Source organism: Amblyomma americanum, chromosome 4 (genome assembly GCF_052857255.1).
Source record: "Amblyomma americanum isolate KBUSLIRL-KWMA chromosome 4, ASM5285725v1, whole genome shotgun sequence".
In the NCBI taxonomy this organism is placed as follows: Eukaryota; Metazoa; Arthropoda; class Arachnida; order Ixodida; family Ixodidae; genus Amblyomma; species Amblyomma americanum.
The window spans coordinates 160,439,319-160,457,476 of NC_135500.1; the positions used below are offsets into that span (position 1 = coordinate 160,439,319).

An 18,158-nucleotide genomic window follows, 5' to 3' on the forward strand; every position below is an offset into this window, starting at 1 on the left:
GTTCTGAAAACTTTTGTGGGCACTTGTACACCAATTCAAAATAGGCTCCTGGGCAGGGATAATGCGGTGATTTCATTCCTAATCAATTCTCACGTCATGGGTGCTAAAACTTACTTAATGTCGCTGCTTCAGTGTATCTCGGAGGTGTCGCTTGGCGCGCGATCTCTGAGGGCGGAATGAAATCGAAAGAAAAGATTCGATAAATTAAGTTTGAAATGCAATGACTGAGTCCCACCTCCAATGCACGCTTCCGATCTCGCTTGCGGCGCGCAAACACATTGAGAAGCTGCAGCCTCCGGCAACGCGCCGCATCCACCTGCCATTGCGCGCTCCCTCTGGGTGCAAGAGAGTGCGTACGCCGCGTAACAGAATCGAAAGTACAGCTACTTCTAATTATGTCAGGGGTAATATTTTAATAGAAAGGGAGTGTAGAGAGTGGATGAAATTATACATGTTATCAGCTAGAGTAAATTGATGAGAACAGACTGCCAACCACGAATGAGCCGTAGGCTCTGATAAAACGACTGGCCGCAAGATGATTGCATGCTGAACCAAGAAGCTTCGGCTTTCAGCATTATAGAGAGCGCCGGAAAGACGCGGAGTTCTGAATTGGGTTCCCTTAAACAGTGTTTCACTAGTGCATGCACTCTAGTGAAGAGGAGTCACCACGAATCAATCGAAATGTATTTGGCAGCTTTAGTGGCAGCTGAGTCATCCGACAGCTTTATACGCCCTATCTGGGCACGAGCGTCATTGTTCAGTCTCTCCGCTGGGGCATGGTGTCCGTCTTCGGGTACGGCAGCACGGCAGGCGGCGGGAATAAGAACCTGAACCCCGGAGGCGGCGGCGGTTCCAGTCCTGGCGGCAGCACTATACCGGGCGAGGGTGCTGGCCCCGCTGGAGCGCCAGGCGGCCCACCAGCCGGACCAGCAGCCGGAGGCGTCGGCGTGGGTTTCCACACCCCGGACGTGCTCCCCCGCTTGGACTTGGGCGGTCCCGGCACGAACGGCTCTTCAAGGGACACCGTGTCGGCCTCGTAGCCCAGCTGCAGCGCCAATTCCCGCTTCTCGCGTTCGACGGCCACGCGGCTAGCGTAGTCCTTGATGCCTGCCAGCGCCACCACCTTGCATGAGAACGCATAAAATAACAATTACAAGGTTAAGATAAGAATGCGCTTGTAGTGACAAGAAATTAGATAGGCGTACCAAACATCACTTCGTAATACTGGTTGCATACAATGGCAGCATGCACAGGCACCACCTAGATTTTTCAAGTAGCAATTTTTCCATTGCTGTTTTTGTAAAGTGAGCAAAGCTTGCAGGTTACTTGACATCAAGCGTATTAGTGCATTTTAGTAGCGCGGCATAGAACGCTATTAATTTGGAAAGCCGTTAAACCCTTCTTGGGACTGCCCATTCTTGCGGACGTGCCCTGAAATTGTTAAATTCCAGGTATAAGAGACGCAATGACCTTTATTTTGGACACAATAAAATTTAGTGTGAAGTGAAAAATCGTTCATAGAGTCTCCTCAGAACAGACGCGAGAAACAGCCTTTCAAATAATTCACCCTGTAAGAGCCGAGCACCAGACCGGGAAAACTGTGCACCGAATAGAAAACCATTGGGTGCCTGTCACGACTGGAGGTCGAACCGAGAACTTACTCATTGTGAGTCGGATACTTTAACATAAGGCCCCCGCTCCGATCCTAAGATGTGTACACCTGAAACTAAACACTTTTTTATCACCGACACAACGTCTTCAGCCGCGAATTATTACCCACTAATGTAAGTTACCACAAAAAATTGCCAATACTTTCACGAGTCAAAATAAACACCATGTGTCGCGACATCACATGTTCGTACTATATCTCAGTACTATCCTTAGATTCTTAGTTCTACCTTTCTGACTCGCTTTGTTTCTAAGAATGCATTGTGTAATCAAATTAGCACTTAGTGGTTTTAAACGTTTTATTTTTTTTAATTGAACAGTCAAATCCCACTCACTGGAGTGATACCTGAAGTATTATATCACAACGGCTATGCTAACACTACTACTCTAATACTACAAATACCTTACTATTGTTCCTACTACTCTTATATTAATACTCTGCTATAACTGCTACTAGTATCAAATCCAGAGCCATTCATGTTAAATGCGATTCTTTAAGTTCATTTTTCTTGAATGGTTTGCGAAGAGCTGAGCAGATCTTAGCAGAGTTGCTCACATAGCCTCCAGCCATTCTATAGCCACATTACGTACTTTCATAAACCCGGACTGAGTCTAAACAAGTATATGCGAATTATGTGGCACAGTGAGTGAAGCTCATGTCCGTGTACTGACTGGGCCTGAATACAGCAGAAAGGCCGCTGCTGCAAAGAATTAGAAGTACACAGCAGTGAGCGCGCAAAGCGTGTTATAACTGGTAACTTTTTGTCGCCAATGAACTCCCTCTAGAATGATTGTAACTTCCGCTGAAGGACTGTGTGCATGTAGTGCCATGAAATTTTCCTGTTTTGAAATATATCTAGCTGAAAACGTATAAGAATTCAGCTGCTCTAGTTACCTATGTACAGATCGTGATATCTTCCCCCTCCTTTCCTAAGTTAACCTGTGGTCGGGCATATTCTCGAACCGTAGATGCACTTCCGCGTCCAAAAATCCCTGCATCAAAAAAGTTGATTTCTAAAAACTTCGCGCACTTAGAAGGCCGTATTTAGAGGGCCAAAATTTATAGCTCACTACTTCTTGATCAATCATCGTGCTATGTTACGACAGGTCTTTATGATCAAGGCAATAATACAAAATCGCTTCATGTACAGCGATGCTTCCACCCTGGTGCTCTCCTAGGTCAAGCAATCATCTTATGCTGGACTCCTTCAGTGCTCGCATGACAAAATTCATGAAGAGTAAGCAGCTTCTTTCTCGAGTATATGTGTCAGATTTGTAGGCATTGTAGGCAGTGTCACGTGAACTTGTGGCGCGATATGTCAAGTGAGAGCTCTCTTTGGAGGACGAGATTAACTATACCATGTTATATGATCGAATATTTGTTTATAGTGTGAGAGTGCCAAGAAAATGATCAGATATGCCAAGAAAGCTTTCAAGGCTGGCTCCTTAAAAGGCTTTAGTAACATTGCATTACAGTTAGCACTTCCTATGAGAATCAGCTGTCGTTACTTTATAGTTATGTTAATGTGATTCTATTCTATAGAGCTGTCGTCACACCAAAAGCCGCCTATTGCCCGGCAATACCCTGACTCTAAAATAGCACATAACTATGTATGTCCACTCTTAAAATTTATTGCCCTATAATTTATTCAAGCCAGAAAATTCGGACTCCACCGGACTTTGGGGAGAAAAGTTTCACATAAAAATAGCTGCTTGCCGCCAGCGGCAGGCACACGTTGCTTTTGGTCGCTAGAGGATGTGGCACAGCGCGCTCCGGAACAGCGCCATAACGAAGACGGCTCTTTCACCCAAAAAACGGTAATGCAGACATCATGGTCTACAAGTGAGTCTGCGATCGTGGGGTCGCTGTGGAGACTCCTGAACTGTCAGTTCGGCTTATAGCGGGGCTACCCAAACGTCTGGATCGGCCTAGGAAGCATCTGCAATGGACGCAGTAAATCGAAGACGGCGCCCTACTGCTTTTAGATTCTATCTTACAGATTGATGAAGTGGTCCCATTATTATTTAGCTAGGTGGTCGAACAAGGATGTATGAATTACACAGGAAGGCTGAAGAAAATGCAAACGCATAGGTGGTGTGCATGTTTATAACACTTGAGCCATCTTAAGGCGAAATTTTGTCCCGAGGCTTTTCTCTTAAAAATTCGTCAATTCTGGTAGCGTCTTCTCGCCGAGAAGGTTCTATGACCTTTGTGTGAATTAGTGCAGGCGTTTTGAAGAAATGCTGGAGTAGTCAGTACAATACTTTTTTCACAAACAGGGCTCCAAAAGTTTTGGAAGGTGTAGATGACTATAGTATTTTCATGACTATAGTATTCGCCTCTTCTGAACATAGAAGTAATATACGTACTGCATGAGCATGCAATATGTCCTACTGTCAAATTCGATGCCGTGTATATTACGCGTGTAAATTGTTTTGAGAGTTACACCGATAAGCACCCATTAGGCTTTTGTTTTGACTAATGCATTTTTTTTACGCAAGGTGATATAAATGCACCAGCACCACCTTGGAACAAATATTCTCCACAGTTGTGGTGTACGGCGCCCTCGGAATAGGCCGTACTACAGCAAGGAGCCGGGGAGTGTAATTTTATTGCAAAGCCAAATTCCCGCCTTACCCAAGTTGCTAATGACCGGCCACTTAAATGAGCAGCCTTTGTCAGAGGCTTACAAATCAGACGGTACACTTCATGGTGATGGTTTCTAGAGCGTTATGCCACGTGTACAAATATATTGAGGGTAAGAAAACCTCGTGTCCCCAGTCTTCCAAAAATTTAAAATTTCATAGATGATGCATGAGCCCAACTACATAGCTTATAAACACACTTTTGGACACTTTACTTTGGTCATGGGAAGTACGTATACAAATAGGATGGCACAGTAAGCAGAGTGATTTGGGGCTTCGTATAAATCTGCAGAGACTCCGTCTCTTTCAAACGCGCCTTCTTTGCCGGCAAGCCCTGAGATGGTTCTTTAACAACACCGAATGTCAGTCTATGCTATTACACATTACCCAAAAATTCCGCAAATAACATGCTTCCGCTTCAGTCTCAAACAGCGAAAATGGTTACCAATAAGATTAACCCAGGGGCAGCCCCGGGTATATGTTATTGGCAAGAAAAACTCCACAGCTTTCTTAACATAATGTAGTTGATGAAAAGCATGTCGTTGCTAGAGGTCGCCCTGCTTTGGGTTGTTTCATTTTATTACCACATCAAAGAGATACGAAAACAAACTGCGTAATTGTATAGATTTGAGACCTGAGGCTGCCTGCCAATTCTTAACAACTCAGCCTTTAGATATTCCGACAACATTATTCATAACTGAGAAGCAGCCAAATAGAATAGGTACAACGCCTAATTAACTACAATTCTCTAAAAAGAAAAACTTGATATCTCCACTCTTTTTTCTGTATGTAGAGCTGTGCAAAAATGACAATGCTAATTTTTTATATTCCCCTTTAAAGGCGAGAGCATTATCGAACTGAGTGTTGAACACAACAGTGTTTTATCAAAAATCAGTGTAAGTAGAAAAAGTTCATCATCGTCAACATCAGGAAATAATTACGAAGATTACAGATAAATGAAAACAATTTCGAAGGCGCTCTTTGTAAATTTAGGTTCCCATTTACGCAGTACAGCTGTGAGCTATTGTGTGGCAACTGCGGGAAATACGGCTCTTTGATCCTTCCAATAAAAAGTTACTCGCACATAAATGGTGCCGAGCAGTAAATAACTCTACGAACCTTGAATATGAGTCGAAATATGACGTATAGCAACAGGACCGATGTTTGTTCTTCCTGAAAAATAAAAGGCAAGTGAATAGGTTGCACATACGCGCTCAAAGGGAGGGAACACTGATTCGTTCCCCGTAAATGAAGTATAGTTACTGAGTGTTTCTTATAAGACAAAGGCAGGCGTCTGACACATAGAATAGCGTCCATCGCATTAAAAAACAGCGCTAAAAACACACACAGAGGACGAGACGAGACACACGAAGGCGTAGGAAACAATAGATTATAAAGAATGGGAACAAGTTTGTTATATGTAAGAAAGGCGTGGTATATCTTATTCCTTTGTCCTGCGGGCGTATATACATCGGCCAGACCGGGCGGTGTATCAATGTTCGCCTCACAGAGCATGCCAATTCCGTCAGCAGGAAAGAAAATAGAAATGTATCTCAACACTGCATTGCGTGAAATTGTATTCCGTTTTTGTGGATACAACCGTACTGTTCGTACATGATGACCAATGCACAAGAGAGATATCTGAGGCATTCCACATTCTCAGAAAGGGCAATTAATGTGTGAGCAAACAATCGATTAGCTTGTCAAGCAGATAAATGAGTGCTTCATTGTGGGTAGCGGGATTGACGATAGCGCACGTGCCTTGGAAATTTGTGGTTTTTTTGGCGGGGGAGGGGGGTTATCGCATGTGGGTGATTACAGCGCATCTGTGTTTGACTGGACAACCTTACACGTGTGTGTGTGTATTGTAAAAATTGACTTCTTACTATCGAATAAAATTCAGTTGTAAATCTGCGCCTTCGTGTGTCTCGTCTCGTCCTCTGTGCGTGTTTTTAGCGCTGGTTCTTAATGCGATGTATCACAACCAACTCGCCCAGTCCTCAGTTCTTCTAGAATAGCGCGTTGCCAAATACTCGCCGAAGAACTCGAAACATAAGGGGCATATTATTTATGAGATATCCGATCACCTGCAAAAATGAAGAGTGAATTCGGTTATTTTTAATTCTGCTGCCTTAGAGAACTCCGTAGACTTGGAATATTTTTGCAAAAGAAAACAATTAATAAAGCGAGTTTTACAGCAGTAGCCCCCATACCACGTTCAAACCTCTGACGACCAACTTACGGTAAGACGATGGGCATCGTGGTCGACAATGGTCGACTGGTAGTTCACGACCTGCGTGCGGCATACAAAAAAAAACGATTTGATGGTTGTAGGAGCCAGTTTTTCAGAAATGGGCTAGACGCACTCTTTCTTTCGCAAAAATGGCTTATGGCCTAGCTCTCTGAGGCCAGGATATATGTAGCGAAAGCGCGGCGACTTCGCCATCGAAAGAGTGCATTCACTAGATGCGCCTTTATTCACGGTTAAGCCTTTATTCATGGTTAAAGCTTGAGCCGTCGTGGCGGAGTGGTAGCGCCTCCGCCTCAAACGTCAAAGGCCCTGGTTTGATTCTGAGCCTCAGTACAGTTTTTTTTTATTCAGTGGATGTGCGGAGGGTTTCAGTGGCTCTCATTGATGCCGCCACCGAATACGTTGGTTAGAGGTTAAGCGCAGGCTCTGTTAAGACGTGTTTATCCTCCGGCGTAACGGGCCCGCGCGCGCTGCACGGCGACGTCACGTCGGCCAAAGCGAGACCCTCTGTACTTTAACTGCGCGTGACCGCCGATGCGTTCGGCGGCTTCGGCGCACTCTGACCGCACTGGCGAAGACTTAGAGCACGTCTCTATTTAGCACCGAGTGCGCCAGCCACCGCCGGCCCGGCCAGACCGGTTCGGCTCCATGGCGAAGAGCGTGTTGTGACGTCAAGTGCCTCCTCGGAGCACCACCACGCCGATATCGTTGGTTCGCGGCCAGTAAAGCTTTCGCATTAGAAGTAGGCAGAGAGACGTGTGAGACGGCGTAAGCCCGCCCGCTCACTTTGTGAACGCAGTCACCGTGCGCTGCAGTTCGTGATGTAACCCCATGTCACGTAGGTGTCAATTCTGCCTCTGAATGTATCTGTGTAGCCACCGCTGCGACGCCGCTGAACCCCTTCTCATCTGCACGCTAACTCATTGGAGGCAGTCGCCGACATACAACGGCCCGCACTCCGCGTTAAGGGTATGATGCGGTAGCTAATCGGTTAATGCCCATATATGCGGAGTTCGTCTTTCTCTACCTAACATTCATAGACACTTGGGAGTAGTCAAACCACTCCTTTCGCAGTAGTGCAACAGTTAAGCGGTATGCCACTGCCCTAAGATGGCAAGTGCCACCACCTGTGGGACTTGTGCGATCCAAGTGCCCCAAGCAACCTCGCATCAGCCAGGTTGCATAAGGACGCCATTTTTTCGGTTACGATCGAGTTGTTACACTCACACACACGCACGCGCACACGCACGCACAGAGCCGGGTTTTAGCTCAACGGGGCAAGTGAGGCTGACGGCTTAAAAACAAAGGCTTTGAACTTAAATTCGTAACTGTGCGGCTCTCGAAGAAGAATATATCACGAGTTACGCGCATAAACAAACGGACCTCAGATATAACTGATCGTTCTGTTCATTACATTTTTCTCGCAAATATACACAGCCACAACTTGCCCAAGCTTTGCTGAGTCGCAGCAGTCGGAAAATTTTTCAATTTGAGATTAGGTTTATAGCATTAAATAAAAAAAGCCGCCACCGTCTGCAAGACGTTGAAGTAACGAGCTTTAGCTGTTTGGTTTACTAGATTAAGAAAGCGAAGAAGAACGCGCTGCTCGTATCGAGAAACGGAATGTAATAGCCTTCGGAACGGGGTGGATTGTAACCATGCTCGGCTAGGCATGCACGCACGCCGTCTAGCGGAACGATCGCCGCCTAGCGCCATCTATCAGAGAATTTACGATGCACGTGCACCCATTGTTGAGTTGCTTCCCCTCAAGATATGTCCCAAAACAAAATTTCCTTCGTTTGGAGGGTCAAGGTGGGCATAGAATTCGGCTTGTGGTGCGATATGGTAACGCTTCAATTAGTAATTGCATGCATACAATGTTTAGCTATTATGCAAGTGTAGTTTTATTTCTACACCACAACCCATAGGGCTTCATTTGCCTACCAAATTCGGTATACAACTGTCCTCGGATGGGTGGCGCCATTGTTGTCGGAGTATATATAGCGGAACGAATGTATATGAGTATAGCGGTATCGTAACGGGACAGTTCTCCTACCCGTTTTAGGATATTTTTTGGTGAGGGGGCAGGGAGAGGAATGATAGGGCAGAACCGGTATTATAAACCGCCATCTTGCATTCGAGAAACCGAAAGTATGCCGCCATTTCGTCCCCTGACATCATACTCACATAGTTCCACCTCTATCCACCATAATGGGCCGTGACGTCATCATTGGCACGTGGTAAGTGGCTGTTTCTACAATGCTATTGTAGATGGCGCTACAAGTCTCAATGCGAGATGCGCTGTTTTCTAGTTGCTGCCACAGAAGGCGCTTTGATCTCAGGGCGGTAGGAGACCTCACGGAATCTCAAAATGTGATGAGTAGTTGCTAGTTACTTCCACAGATGGCGCTGTGATCAAGGGTTGTAGAAGGCGCCATGAAATCTCGAAACGTGATGAGTAAGAGCTGACGCTCTTACAACAAACTGTGGCTGGACCTGAAATACAGCTCTGAAACAGCGACTGCAATGCCCCATAAAATAATAACGATTGGTGGCATCTATTGATGTCTGAGAATCTAAGGATAAAATGCACCAGAAACTCACATCGAATGAGCCCATGAAATAGTGTATGAAATCTGGCCATCTTTATCACAACTTTCCGCCTTCAGCGCAGCAGTTCATTTCCACTTCTTCATGATGATGACGTATTGCGAATTCGCTCCGTGATGAAATACGGACCTTTATCGTTCTTTTTAGAATCGTCCGGAATCTTTTCCCAATTTAATTGTTTGACGCTTGGGCGCTGACTAACAACAATTCAAAAATCTTCACCGTCAATAACAATTATTTGCTCCCAGCAGCGCGTAATAACTGAAGCAAAAAAGCATTTTTTTTGTATCAATAGTTTGGAGGATGCTTTCTAATAACATTGCATTTCCGAAATCTTTGCGTAATTTTAAGCGTGAATTAATATCATTCCGTATGAAATGACAGTAATTTTGCTATTGATACTATAAAATGCATGATGCTTAGGTCATGCTTTTCTTTAATGTTGGCCGTACTGATTTTTTCGTCATTTCACTGTGAACAGCTGCTGCTTTCTTGTTGTTCGCATTTCAGTGCTTATATTTGTTGATAGGAGTTCCGAAAACAACCTTTATTCTGCGGGCTTCTTCTGAATATTCAGTAACGTAGATTATTCACGGCCGAATAAGTATTCCTCTTGGAATTACATATGATGTAAGCATAAGTGATCAGATTAACCTGTCTGCCCAATGAAATCTCCAAGGAAATAAATATATCCCTGAGAAATGTTTAAACCTGAAGCCGACAGACTCAACTAAAGGTTGAAAAAGCAGCGTGAAGCAAGAGCCCGTATCTGAATCCCCTGTCATTGATTAATTGGCCGTATTCTCTTCTCCCGTGCCAGTTTAGCATGGAAGACCTTGTGCTTTGGTTAGCTGCGCGATGACGTAAGTGCTTCGTGAATCAATCATCGCGAGGAATATAACACATGACAGAAAAAACGCTGGTAAGAAAAAAGGCTATACCTAGAAAGAAACCATCCAGCATGGAGCTGAACGAATTAGTCGAAACCCAACCTATATTCGGTTGTAGCATGATTAAGATCTCTAATTGTGGGCAAAGAGACATATACGCAAAGGTGTTCAAATCCTGCTGGTTCCGCCAGTAAGCAATAGTCCACCTTTAATACCTGTTCTCGTGGGGTCCGCACGGATTCGGTGTGGTTGTCCCGAGAATCTGCCTCGGTGGGTGCGGTCGTCACGGCAGTCAGCTGCGACTGGTAAGTTTGCTCTGTTCCAAGCCTTTGGATGGATTTGCCGTACACCTGTCCGAAACGAAGAGATTTCACGTGTGGCAGATAACCAAATACCTCATTTACTTTTACCTTTCAGCCCCACTTTTGCACGCGCCACCTTTCGAAACTTCTGAAGTTTGCCACACATTAGATAGATTATAATTTAATATGTGAGCATGCGTTAATGAGAAAGCAGGAATTTAGGGCAGGGCAAGTGGGACCCATTGACAGGCAGAGGAATCTACAAAGACAGCAACGAAATATCGCGCTGTGTAATTTAAAACTTACTTCGTAAATATTACACGTATGAAAATGTATACTTGCGTGTAGACTGTGTTCTGTCGTCGCGCCAATTTCTACCGGCTCGGGTGTCCTGGCGAGGCCCTAAAAGAATAAAAATATTGAAATATTGAGCACACTCTGCATAAGGCGCAAAAAAATTTGCCTAATATGCTAAACTGCTGTGACTATAGGTTTAGGTTTAGGGCGGTTTAACCTCTCAAAGCGACTCAGGATATGAGGGATGCCTTAATGCAGGGCTCCGGGTAATTTCTACGACCTATGGTGGTTTAACGTACAATGACATCCGACAGTACACAGCCTGCAGCATTTCGCATGCACCGAAAGGCGATTGCCACAGCCGCGGCCGCGATCGAATTTCGGGCCAGCTGTCAAGGACCATAACCACTTAGCCGCCGCGGCGGCCAAAACCGCTGTGATGTAGAACGAAGAAAGAGTATTGTGAAAAGCATTGCTTGGTTCGGGGTACGGATCATTCACCTGAACTAAAGAAACGTTCATTAGAATTAGTGTGAGCATGCGAATGAGCATATGCTCAGAACATTGCAAGAGACCCCATACTTGCTTCTTCATCTAAGCGCAAAGTTCGAGTGTGTTGGGCTTGTGTGCTAAGAGACTTAGGTTTGGTGTCACTCCAGTAGAAATGCCACATACTTCCAGTTTGACGGGAAACTATTGAGCGCTGACCAATCCTGTTAAAACAAAATACGCTTCCGCCTTTCTACGAGATGAAAACGTCTTTTCATCATAAAAGGATTGGTCGGCGAAAGATACTTTCCCGTCATAAACATTCGCAACCATCGATAATTTCTGTAAAACCCTGAATTTCATAATTTATTTTATACGCGGGATTAATGAAGGCGCTATTGAGCCCATGCGTTATCATGTCACCTATTCACATTCTTTTGTTGGTTGCCAGAAAGTATGCAGAAGACGCGCGCACAGCTTTCTTCAGACGTAACATGAGCGATGTCTGGAAGTATTCGCGCTAGAGCCGCGAGAGTATGTGGACTGTTCTCGTTACTCTCCTACATTGATGTCATGAAGAGATAACAAGAAGTTAAAAATGCAATACCAATAAATTCCGCTACAATGGAACTATGAACTTTCATTTATCCGGCCTACGGTCACTCGTGTGCCGGCGCCCCGCCCTATATTTGAAACAACATGAGAAAATGCAGAAAAAAAGGGTTCTTACGTCCATGAAGCTCATGTTTCCCGAAGCTATTCCGATGGCGGCGTCGAAGGAACTGTCGATGATGCCCCACGTCCATGCGCTAAGTATCAGCTGAGGCTGCTGCTGCAAGGGCAATAGTTTGCGCCGTTAGCCTGTTTTCACCTTTTTTTGCACAAAACGTTCGGTTTTGACGTAAAGAGAGGCAATTTGACCAAATCTTCTCGATTGTATAATTTAAAGCAGTGAAGACCCGAAAAGGTAAATTACTTTGTCCTTGTGGAGGCAGAGACACATGGATGAATAACTGAATAACAATAATATCAATAGCTTTACGTTGACCTCGTATTACAACCAACAGTTGTCGGCTTTTGTAGAAGCTGGCAAAAGTATATAAGAAAATACACATCATGCAAGCTTCGCTTGTTCTCGTAACGACATAAATATCCCAAACTTTCCCCTGTCCGTGGAGACGAAGTGACAACAATCAGTTCGCCACTACCTGACGAAAAGTTGCACTCACGGGACCGCCTGAGCCAACTCCACTTCGGTCTCGTTTTCATTGGCCAGTAGGTTGACAGTGAAAATCTCCATTGTGGCTGATCACAAGGTGCTGACATCATATAGGAATCGTGGGGGATTGATTTTCATCTCTTCTCAAAAAATGCGCTGCTGCTGTGAAGATGAAGACGACGCTATTGAGTGTAGCACTTAGCCACCGCAGCTATCCTACTCCTGTTACTTTGCTGCAAATGAGACTCTGCTGCCAGCCCGAAGTCGCGTTTTCTTTTTCAGCAGTACCGAAAAAACAACAGCTATCACTTACGCTATCGACACCCACATAGAGGACAAAGTCGAACGCAATGCTGATGGCTGCGAAAGCACCCACGAAGATATTCCCGTCTCTGCGAGTCACTGTAAGTTGCGGAAAAAAAAGAAATAACTTCTGCTTACACGCAAATGAACCCTCCCTATGTAACTATTGTAACCTAAAAAGAAAGAGTATATTTCCAAAATATGAACGCTGTAATTACCGAGGTTTCGATGCGCATGAGATAGCTTCAATGCGTTGGGCAAATAATTTTAAAACACATCTAAAAAAGCAAAGTGCTACTAGGAAGTACAGATTGGCATCCCGGCTTATATATCGCCTCATATTGAGATCAAATAGGCAACCGCAATGACAAGCGCCTCTTTCAACCAGCGCGACATTGATGTGATCGTCGATCTCCCCGGCCGCAAAATTACTCTAAATTTTCAGTCGCCAATTAAGAGGCGACATATGAGTCCAAGTGTGAAGCTGCGCTTAAATGTTTGTTTATTTGTTTTCTCTTTGACAAAAACATCTCGCTACCTTGCATTTGCTTGTTATCAAAGCAAACGTTTTATTCGCCACATATTCATGCTGCAACTAAATGCCTGAAGATGTTTTTGCCTGGGACCTGCAATCAGCATTTCGTTTCTTCCAAAAGATGCCGGATTTTGTAGTTCAGCATTCAAGCTTGAATCATTGGTATTTCTTGACAGCAAAAAGGTATGTGGTCAATTAAATCATAGCTGCCATCTTCATTTGGTCAGCGTACCGAGAGGATTAGCCTTTTACGTTTGTACACGCATTCCAAGCCTTCTATGTTGCCTGATAGAGTCAAATATAACATCGAACTCCTTGCGAGTCAACGCAGCACAAACTTAGTATCTGAATTTTCTATCTTCTGGAAGCACTACATCGGAATCATCGTCTTTCAGTCCGACATCTTTGTCGTCCACTTTTAAATCTGCTGGTTCTTCAGGGTCAGTACTATCTGCTTCAACATATCTACAATCTTGAGTAGACATTTTCGTATGCAGAAAAAGACATGAGGCGCAAGTGCAAAATTCAGACAAAACGGCAACTGTGCTAAAGCTCCTGAAAGCTTCATTTGCGCAATGCAATAATTGAGGGCCTTGACATGTTTATTTCATTACATGTAAACAACGTATCGCTACTTTTATTGACAATGTGAATTCGAAGATATCACAGTGAAGTGCTTACTATCCTATATATTTGAAAACGGGTGGGTAACCTGAGGTTCAATGTCCCGAAGCGCTACATGGGTTTGGTGCGAGAGGAGGCTATAAGAGATGCCGCAGTAAAGGGCTCCATCGCCAAACACATTGGCGTTTGGTGATTACGCCTCTAAGAAAATGAAGGCCAGATTTGCATGCCACGATTTTCGACTGTGCAGCTTAGCGTCATAGCTACTAAGCTACAGCGGCTGGTCTATAAGCAAAAAACTTAAAAGCTCATGCCTACTGAAGCTCGTAGTTGGACAATAAAACAAGTGAGGACATGTAAACTCCCGGCGACTATGATGCAGAGCGCTCTTCGGCGATATAACTGACGGCTTAGGCAGAAAAAATTAGAAAGTGTTTATACAAAGTCTAGAAAATACAGCTGGTGCCCTCGCATATAAGCCATGGAAGAGTTCACATTATTTTCACTTGGCGCATGGCAAACGTTGAGGACACGAAGTGTGTTCAGTATAATTTTTTCCTCACGTGTATAGTCTGTGGCCTGCTTGGTTTGCACTTGCGCAAACATTCTCTTTTTGCAAAACGCCAAAAAGCATGGGAGTGAATACAGGAACAAATATGAAAGCATTTGAAACAATTATAGAGTAGTTATCTTGAACTTTCTTATTTTAAGACATGAGGAAAATATTTTGCTTCCTTTTCTTTATTTGAGGACACCATGCCCGAATAAGTTAATATTTCGCAGAGAGTTTTGAGCGAATATGTTCCACTAAATCTCTCTCAACAGCTACGCGTCTTGAAAGCGCTATGCTCTGTCTAAAAAAAAGCACGAGAGATGTCAGGCTGACTTCGCTTTTTGAATATGTGCCGGAGACCAACACTAATCTCGGCATGTGGAAGCATTGTGGTCCGATCTTTAGGTTGTAATCTTGCGAATTTCATTTGTTGAAGTTGGGTGGCTCATTTAAGTTACTTTATCGCAGTTAGGAATCGCGGAAGCCTTGCAGACAGTTTCTACACCGACTAATTTGCTTCAATTCGCACAAAACGCTCGTTCATTTTCTCATCTTATTTGCATTTATTGAGCCGAATATTATACCATAAACACAGCGGCAGCAATTTTTTAAGCCGCAATCCATGTACACAGCAGCCGATTGGTGGTCTACCAGTGAGCCAATGGCTTCATCGCTTGGCGCAGTATTAGTGGCCGCAGAGCGCTCATACGCGACGTACTCCTCTGGGCACCCACGAGGCAGTGAACGTGGCAGATGCAAACCGTGGTGCAATGAATTTAGTTGTTTTCGACCAAGTGGTGCCATTCGATTTTCCTTCGTCCGTTGTAGCTTCCGTGTACAATTCTTTGCTGTCGGAACAATCCCCTCTCAAAGTTTTGTCCAGCGCGTCTTCTAGCTATCAAATCGGGAATGAGTATATGATGCTTAGACTAAAATAGCGAAGCCGTTTGAAAGAACAAAAAGTCAAGTCATTCCATGCGCTGCTGCAATTAGTTTAGTTTGAAATGGTGCCTAAAAGAAGCTCTGTCTTCTTTGAAAAGTCGTGGCAGCCTGGCGGTGCGGATGTATTCACCGTGCTGCTTTGCACCACACACTCACTGTATTTGTCAAGGTTCTTGACGTCGGGCATCACGTTCTCGATGTTGTCCCTTAGCCGCTGAGCCTCGACGGGCAGCAATTCGTGGTATCGCATGAACAGGTACACCAGGTTAAACATGTTAATGCACTGGGGAGGAAGAAAACAGAAGGCAGTGCGCATTGCCATGGTTGGACGACGTTGCGGACAATGCGAGGAGGGTTGGAGTTGCATCACGGGACAACAAAGGGTAGTTGCATTCCATGAGTAGTGCATGAAAAGAGAACACAAAACGCAGGAAGCGCAAAAAAAACGATGCCAGCTAGGTGAAGCTCCGATCAATTCTAATATATAAGAATAAAATATAACTTGCACAGCGCGTGGCTATCGTGCTAAGAAAAAGACGAAAGAGTTGGCTTGGAAAGGAGACCGCGCTTATAAACCCTAGTATTGCTTTTGTAAAAGCTAAACTTCCGCTACAATTTCCCGGGACATGCTTTGTAAAAAGTGTGACGAAAGACGTACAAAACAAAAAGCGGCGAGAGCCTTGATCGTGCCTGGAGTGTTGGTGAAGCACATCTTCAAATCTGAAACGTAGAACGTGACTGGGTTAAAGAAAACGTTTAGGAAAGTGGGCAGATCAAGCACCAATCTAAAGAAGCCCGAAGATATATTTTCATTCCTGCTTGTATACTTTGGAAGAGAACATCAACGATATATCTTGACAAGGACACAAAAAGTAGGTGTCTCACAGAAGATTTTTTGTGATAAAAGGCATAAAAGAGGGCTTACCGCAATAGCATCAGAGAGAACCCGATGCTAGGCTTCTTCTTCTTTAGCAATCCGCGAGCCACGCTTCGCCACTGGAGAAAAGTCTTCGTTCTCTATTCTCGGTTCGCCTTTGGATCGCTTTATTTTTTAAGGAGCAATATTTATGTGATCTTATCTGTTGATATTGATTAAAACAGCCTGGAGGCTGTTCATTTGATATGAGCCCATAAAATTTGCATCTATACATAATATCCACACAGTGCAACATCCATACCTGTTGTGGACCAGCGCAAAACGGACAACTGACCTAGGAAAGAGAAGACAATATGGTTGCTGTCTAGCAATTGAGTTTTATCGGAAAACCACGTGAAATATATGCCGTTAGAAACGCACAAAACCAACATACAAACAGAAAACAAAGAAACAGAAGCACATCGTATATTACACAGCAAATGGAAGTATCTTATATATATTTCCCGTGATTTTCTAATAAAATTCAGTTTCTAGACAGGACAGCGCCAGTGTGGTCCCCTCTTTCCTAGGTGCGTTGCCCGTTTTGCGCTGGTCCACAGTATAAAAAACTTCCAACTTGCTCAACCCAGCGTACTTATAAATCCATACCTGATCATGAAAAGCTGGAGAGGAGATATTCAGTATGAATTCGCGAAGAAATTGTTCTTTTCTCTCTATTGCACGTGAAGACTTCTTCTCAAGAAAAGGAGAGCGAGATAGAGGGAGAGAAGAAAATGCGGGGAGGTTAGCCAGACGTAGTGCTTGATTTGCTACACGGTGCATCAGCAGCATACCCAACTATTCTGGACAAAAGGTTTTAGAGCGGGAAACCGTTTATGAACACATTGTTTAAATATAGTTGAATATTTCACTATAACAATCATTATGTCCACAGGTCACGCGAACGCAGTCGTGAATTTTTTGTCTAACGTTTTTGCTATCGTCAAATGCCATTGGTTTTCTAGGGCAATCTTAACTGTCCGATGCAATCGATGGAAACACTTGTAATGAAGATTTCGCTACATATGAGAAGAATCAACCATTATCCTAATTATTTTCATATCTGTGTCTTGCAATTTTCAAATTTAAAAAAAACTTTACCTCAAAATATTGGACATAAAAAAAATGCTGGGATTTTAACTCAGTCAAACCGAGTAGACGTACGAAAGCATGTGCTGAGCCTGATTGGCTGACGGCTTTGCTTTGCTGGGTTGTCGGAATGTCTCGCGATGATATCAGACTCAGGTGAAACTCTGATCGAGGTTAAGCTGTTCTGATCTGTTCCCGTCGCAGATAGAAGTTGATGAAGACGATGATGTGCAATGCACAGCGCCAGTGTGTGTTGCAGTTTAACACACGACGTGAACGACTGCGATAAAGTAGTGCTAGAAAAGACGCGACACATAATTCATGAGCACTGAACATTACTTCACTGTAATAAATATCATGCTAAAAATAAAACCGCGATAGCGTAGTGCTCTCTTGCAGTGGCCAGCGAGGCTCCTCTGCTCGCGCAACCACGGGCTTGAATCCCAGTTTCGGCAGTAGATATTTTTTTTTATTCAAAGGACAAAGCGAAGGCTTCAGCAATGTCCAGGCTTTTCCTGTTTTATCCTGGATTGTTGTTTTCACTCTAAAACGGATAGAAAGAGAAATGAAAAACCTTCCCCCAGGGGGGGAGGGGGGGGGGGGGTATCACGTCTATGGGATGTGAGCGTGGGCACTGATTGTCGTGGGGACTAGAAAATTAAACAAAAAAAATTTTATAACCTCGAACTTTCGAAAAATTTTCAAGCTTCCACGTAGCCTGTGGGTAGACTTGCGTGGAAACTATTGCTCCGGCATCACTTGGTACAAATGTATCTTTGACCCAGAATAATAACGCGCTGAGGCGTTGTTGGTCCGAAATCGTT

At 44.2% G+C, this 18,158-nt stretch overlaps 1 protein-coding gene across 1 annotated transcript; it reads right to left on the bottom strand.

The window, feature by feature from the left end:
* Window positions 1–713: 713 nt before the first annotated feature.
* LOC144129891 (uncharacterized) lies at window positions 714–16,291 on the bottom strand. Its single transcript, XM_077663952.1, has 10 exons — window positions 16,255–16,291; window positions 15,988–16,049; window positions 15,486–15,612; window positions 12,686–12,774; window positions 11,884–11,985; window positions 10,710–10,769; window positions 10,281–10,415; window positions 6,557–6,607; window positions 5,434–5,487; window positions 714–1,123 (listed from the first exon to the last, which is right to left on the bottom strand). The coding sequence occupies exons 2-10, from the start codon at window positions 16,039–16,041 to the stop codon at window positions 758–760; spliced, it is 1,038 nt and encodes a 345-aa protein (XP_077520078.1). The 5' UTR covers window positions 16,042–16,049; window positions 16,255–16,291; the 3' UTR covers window positions 714–757.
* Window positions 16,292–18,158: the final 1,867 nt, after the last annotated feature.